The sequence below is a fragment of the Bison bison genome, unplaced genomic scaffold, assembly GCF_000754665.1.
Source record: "Bison bison bison isolate TAMUID 2011002044 unplaced genomic scaffold, Bison_UMD1.0 scf7180017864384, whole genome shotgun sequence".
NCBI lineage: Eukaryota > Metazoa > Chordata > Mammalia > Artiodactyla > Bovidae > Bison > Bison bison.
In genome coordinates, this window is record NW_011494956.1 from 12,621,365 (window position 1) to 12,627,898 (window position 6,534).

At 53.4% G+C, this 6,534-nt stretch overlaps 1 protein-coding gene across 1 annotated transcript in view; it reads right to left on the reverse strand.

The window, feature by feature from the left end:
- Window positions 1–6,534, reverse strand: part of ESYT3 (extended synaptotagmin-like protein 3) — a 54,174-nt gene that overhangs the window by 22,576 nt on the left and 25,064 nt on the right. Inside the window, exons 4-6 of the mRNA XM_010858219.1 lie at window positions 2,448–2,524; window positions 847–913; window positions 158–247 (exon numbers count right to left, since the gene is read on the reverse strand). Of these exons, the coding sequence (XP_010856521.1) occupies window positions 158–247; window positions 847–913; window positions 2,448–2,524 (234 nt within the window). The remainder of the gene's footprint in view (window positions 1–157; window positions 248–846; window positions 914–2,447; window positions 2,525–6,534) is intronic.

Sequence of the window (6,534 nt, forward strand, 5' to 3'; positions counted from 1 at the left end):
CAGGGTGGAGCTCCTAGGCCTCCCAGGGAGCATATGAGATGATGGGTCTAGGTGGGCTTGGGCACATCTGTTCTTGGGCTCAAACCCAGTGCCTGGGCAGTGGGGGTCAGCACCGGTTCACAGGGAGCGGCAGGACTGCCTCGTCCTGGGGACTCACCGGCTTTTGAAGGAAGAACATAGTCACAGCTCCCACAAAGGGCTTGTCCACCAGTAGGGGCTCCAGGATGATCCGCAGCGTGCCCTGCAGCTAGACGGGAAGGAGGGACCTCAGCCACCCTTCTCCTCATACCTGTTGCACTGAGCAAGGCCGCTGCTGGCTCTTTCATGCCCAGGCCACCCCCAAATGTCAGGGCCACCTGCCACCACTGCAGCAACCGCACTCAGGGAAGAGAAGCCTGCATGCAGCAGCCGCCCCTTTGCTGGCCACCAAGGGTCCCGGCTGCCCTCCACTGCTGTGCTGTCTGTGGGCCTTCAGCCTGGCCCACAGCTGGGGCCCAGGCATGCTCTCCACCTCAGCTCCACTCCTGCCACAAGCTCCACCTGCTCCATCCACCTGGGTTTCTCAGCACCCGCTCAGCATCTGCAGAGCCTCTCACTTCCTGGGGTCATTGAAGCCTCTCTGGCAGGGAGATTCCACCAACAGCGGCAGGATGGGGCAGTCCTGAGCAGTGGGGCAGTGAAGCCCAGCCACCAATTCCTGGTCTGTGATCTCGGGCCTGGAGTCCCTTGATTGGTACCAGCCTCTGTGCCTGGTGTCATCGCCCCCTCTGCAGCCTCCTCCAGTGTGACCCCACTCCCCGTGCCCTGACCCCAACCCTGGAGGTAGTCACACCAGCCTCCACCCACCTGGATCCCGTTCACACCAGCCTGTATCTTCTGCAGCTCCACACTGATCTCACAGTCCCCGATATAGCTGGAAGTGGGGAGGGAGGAGGAAAGTTGAGGGCAAGGGTAGGTCCACAACTCAGAAAGGTCAAGAAACCTGCCCAGAGCAGCCCAGCACAAGCCTGAGCCCTGCATCACCTGGATGTGGACTCCCTGACAGCCTCGGCCTTTCTCAGCTCTGTGCAGACATTGCCCAGACTCCTAGAGACAGTGCCCAGGGACGCCACACCCAGGGTCTAATGCACATCCCCACCTCTGCCTTCAAGGGCAGCGATTCTGCATACCCCTCATCCCATGACACCCCATGGATGCCAAAGAGGAGGTCTGGGGTGCACACCCTACTGTGCTTCCACCCCATCTCTGCCCAGGTCTCCGCCTGAAGACCGCAGAGTAGCCCTGTTGCCTCCCTCCAGCCACTCATGCGGGTTGTTGCTGGGGGTAATGAGGTGGGCAAGTAGTAAGATCTCAGAAGACTGAGTCCAGCTGGTGCTCCTGCCAAGCAATGGTCACAGGGAGCCCAGAATGGGTGCCCTTGAAAGTAGTCAAGGACTGAAGGAGAAGCGGAGGGAGAGGGCAGCTATCCAGTATCTGTAGGGTGCAGGCTGAGGAGCCAGACATCACAGAAATGCTGAGTGTCCCCTGGAAGAGTGGGGTGTGCCCAGGGATCCCAGGGGCTCCCTGAGCTGACTGGAGAGCTGGGTGGGTGGGCTAGATAACTTTGACCAGTGCCAACTATTCACACAAGCATCCTGTGGCAGCCTTGGGGCCACAAGGGCCCAACTGCCAACAGTATCTTAACACACTTGACACCAGCCCGCACGTGGGGATGGGCATTCCCGGAGTTACTTCCTGTCTTCCCAGTGTGTTCTCAGCACCAGTCTCTGGGCTAAGGACAGGATATATGTGGCACTGGAAAGGAACAGGCAACATTGTGGAACCTCGGGAGTTGATCCTTGGCCCTTTAAGCACAGTTCAAATCCCACCACCTCCAGGAAGACTTCCTGGGTTGAACCTCCATTCTCTCTGACTCAAGCCTATTATCAGCTTCATTCAAAATAAATGTCCTTGCCTGATCCACTAATCAAGTCACTCACATGTCTTTGCATCCTTTAGTTTTTCTGAGGTGCCACAGTGCCCAGTTCTCCCCCTGGCCTCTCACAGCCTGTACTCCGAGCTCCCTGGGCCACACCACAAGTCCCCACATTTTCCTTTCACACTTGCTCTCTCTTGCTACATCCTCTGTGAGACAGCTGATCTGACCCTCCAGGTGACTGGGCTCTGGCCTTCAAGAAAGCTCTGCTGCCTGGGCCTTGGTACCCAAAGCACGCCTGGTGCCTGGTCTGTGGGAGGAGCCAGGCCTAGCCTAGTGGCTCTCCTGGGACCATCCTCCCCATCCCAGCAAGGACCCCATGCTCCAGCCCAGCTGGCAGAAGGGGCTTATGTGCCATGAGAGGCTTTCACACTCCACATGAGTGTTTATTTGCAACTCCATCTTCAACCTGGCTATTCCCACAGTGCTCCCCCATCCCCCACACCAGGCCCCCAGGGGCACAAGGGCTCACCAGATCTGCAAGTCCAGGACCACCTGTCTGCGGTTGCGCTGGTCTGTGTGCGTCTTGACGCCGTTGACCCTGGGGCACTGGAAGAGATGCCAAGGTTGGGGGGTGGTGGTGGCGGCAGGGAGTGACCTGGTCAGCAGGGGTCTTACATGGGGTAGGGGGGCAGCAAGGGGTTGCCAGCCCTGCCCATTGGTTTCAACCACAACAACCCATGTGACCACTGCACTCCAGGGGTGAGCACAAACAGAAAAACCCACCCTGTAGACCCTGCCCACCGGTGGCATCTTAATACCTCCCTCTACAAACAAGCAAAATTTTCATAATGGAGAAACAGTTCAATCAACCACAGTATTATCCTCCTACTCTCTCCATGCAAAATGATACTTACAAACGCGTTGACACATGAAAAGGTGACATCAAAGAATACAGAGCCAACAGTGCAGGAAAAAAGTATTACAGGGATATGATGAGCAGTTCATTAAAATTATTATGTACATTTTTTCAAAGAGTTTGTGGTGTGATATGTCAGCTTTTTAAAAAGTATAACTTGTTATAATTTATTTTCTTATACATTCTCATATTTAACATTTATTTTTGTCTTGGTTTTATATTTTAACATTCCTTTTCTTTAAGAGGGCCCCCCAAATTGCAGAAGCTTCAGATGGGAGAGCACTTGGCTAGATGTTAAAGACCCAGAAAAGCCAGCAGAAGCCTGGCGGGGAGGAAGGGCCTGTCACTGACTTGCCCCAGCCTGGAGTCTGCTCCCTGGCTGGTGGCTGGCCTGCAGGCACCTGTGAGAGCCCAGCCAGCCCCAAGAGCCCCATCTGTGGAGACTGCCCCTGGAGCAGGCCGCCCAGTTGAAGGTTCCACCACAGAGAGGAGGGGTAGCCACTGCTTATAGTCTGTTCTGTGTCAGGCAGGCGGTCCCAGCCCAGGGCTCATGGTGAGGTGTGGGGCGCCAGGCTGGTCCGGTGCTCCATGTGGAGCACTACTCACCTGGCCATGCACAGTGGCCCCGATGCCAGGCCTGTTAATCACGCTTCACAGCCGCCCTCAGAAATGGGTCCTTTCCTCTTACAGATGAGGAAACTGGAACTCAGAGAGGTTAAATCACTGGCCCAAGCTCATAATAGCAGTGAGCAGGGTTGGACATGGACACAGGAATCAAAGGAAGCAGGAAACATTCTTGGGCATGAAGGGAGTAGGTGGATGGGGTGCACTGGGCCTGGCTAAGCAGGAAGGTCACAGGCAGAGACCTCTGTGATGCCCCCCAGTGGAGAGGTGGGGAGGGGAGAGGGATGGGAGAGTTAGGAGGGGTGGGAGGAGGCAGGACACAAAAGACTTTGAATACCAGGACCAGGCATTTCCCCTGCAGGGCCAGGGCATCTGGTCAGTCTGCAGGGCCCCTGCCAAGTGCTCATGAGAGGGTGAAAATCACCCTTCAGGACCAGCCGCTCCTAGTGAGGTAGGAGGCAGAGGAGCCCCAGGGCAGGACAGCTGGCATTCATCAAGAGGAGTAAAACTGAAGCTCTGTTTCCCCTAGACACTCCAAGGACAGTTAGTGGCAAGAGTTGACTCTGAAGTAAAGATGACTGCTCCTGAGGTCAAGGAAAACTTCCCTGTCTGTACATGCACAGGAAGGCTCCTTGGGGGTCAAAAAGGGAGGGCAGCCCCCCATAATGTGTGGACATGCACCCACCAGCCTCTGCAGCGGAATCCATTCTTAGCAAAAAGTTCTGCATGCATGTTTGGGAGGGTTCTAGAATAGGTCAGATGTGGGGAAAGAAACCAGATAATTGGCCAAAGGTAAACAAAGACCCGGAAGGACTGCCCTATATAATGATTTAACCACCTCTTTCCTGCGCTCCTCATTACGGGTGACGCCCACAACCTTTCTCCCTGGGTGTGTATTTCTGCATTGTTTCTGTCTTAAACTATTTCTGTGTGCTCTCACACATGTTATGATAATAAGCTCTGTGTCTCTGATAATAAACTTTGTATCTGTTTTTACAGTTTTTGCCTCCTTGAAACACTTTTGCTTTCAGTGGGGGTAAAAAGCCAGGGAGCAATATCAGAAATTTCAGCAACCTCAGATATGCAGATGATACCACTCTAATGGAAGAAAGTGAAGAGGAACTAAAGAGCCTCTTGATGAGGGTGAAAGAGGAGAGTGAAAAAGCTGGTTTAAAACTCAAGATTGAAAAACTGAAGATCATGGCATCCGGTCCCATCACTTCATGGCAAATAGAAGGGGGAAAAGTAGAAATAGCGACAGATTTTATTTTCTTGGGCTCCAAAATCACTGCAGTGACTGCAGCCACAAAATTAAAAGATGCTTGCTCCTTGGAAGAAAAACTATGACAAACCTAGACAGCATATTAAAAAGCAGAGACATAACTTTGCCAACAAAGGTCCGTCTACTCAAAGCTATGGTTTTTTCAGTAGTCGTGTATGGATGAGAGTTGGACCATAAAGAAAGTTGACTGCTGAAGAAATGATGCCCTCAAATTGTGGTGTTGGAGAAGACTCTTGAAAGTCCCCTTGGACTGCCAGGAGATCAAGCCAGTCAATCCTAAAGGAAATCAGTCCTGAATATTCATTGGAAGGACTGATCCTGAAGCTGAAACTCCAATACTTTGGCCACCTGATGTGAAGAGCCAACTCACTGGAAAAGACCCTAATGCTGGGAAAGATTGAAGGCAAAAGAAGGGTGTGGCAGTAGAAGATGAGATGGTTACATAGCATCACTGACTCAATGGACATGAGTTTGAGCAAACTCCAGGAGATACTGAAGGACAGGGAAGCCTGGAATACTGCAGTCCATGAGGTCACAAAGAGTCAGTCACATCTTGGCGACTGAACAACAACAAGCCTCTATCCCTTGATGGTCTGGCTTTCATCCAGGCTACCCAGGTTCAATTCCTGGGCAGGGAAATATCTCACTTCAGGACTGCTCACTGCTACCTCACTGAGATCACTAGGCCTGCTTCTGCTGCCAGCAAGGGACCGCTTTCCAGCAGCACATGGTCCCACAGGCATCACCGCCCGATGGGCAGCCTGACCAGGCAGGCTCTGCTATAAACACAGCAGTCTGTGGGCTTCCTAACTCTTCACCTGCTGTGTGCCCCTCTGGGAAGTCCTCCCTGACTCCCAGAGCCCCCATGCCTCTCCACTCCTGAATCCACGCGTTCCTCCATCATCATGTATACACTGCCAGGTCAGCATCTATCATCCACCAGCTTATACATCTGCCTCCACAGAAGGACAGAGTTCTTCCTGAAGGCAGGGGTACAGCCACAGCATCTCTGACTACAGAGCACATGGCTGGGCTCAGTAAGGCATACATGAGTGAAGCAGGGAAAGAACAAATAACCAACAGATGCTGAGCCAGTCCAGGCGGAGCCTGAATCAGAACCCCCAGGCTCAGGCCAGCCTGACCTGCCCCCACTCGGGCGGCTAGCTGAGCACACACCGTGGGGCTGGAAGACAGCTCTCAGCGGGCCAGCCTGCCTTCTGACCCCTGCTTATTCTGGGGCAGACCAGAGGCCAGCACCTCTGGTTGACAGGGTGATGGACTTCATGGTGGCTCTGCCTGAGGTACGCATTTCCAATGATCGAAATAAGACATTATAGAGGAGCTATAGGGCAGGAAAAGTGAGGCAGGAGGATGGACCAGGAAATGCAGCCTAGAGTCGGGACAGGACGTTAGGTGTGTTCAATACACACACTTTTATCCTGGTCACTGAACCAGCATGGATTTGTAACACAGATTGCCAGTATCAATCAGTTAGTAGAGACTTAGTCACTGCTGTGAAGCACTGACCCCCTACTCCATGAAGGTGAGTTCTCCCCAGCTGATGCTGAGGTTAGCAAGCATGACTGGTAGATTTTTGTGCGGGTTGGCTTCCACCACATGGCGTGTTTTCAAAATTGTGCTTTAGGAGAATGGAATTTCCTCCCACTTCTCCTGTCTGAGCCAGGCTTCCCTAGAACCCGCAGAGACAGTGGTGCGGAGATCAGGAGCTGAGGGGTTTATCCTGAGGCCAAGAGACTGGGAAGTGCAGGTGGGGGCTGGGTACCCTGTGAGTCA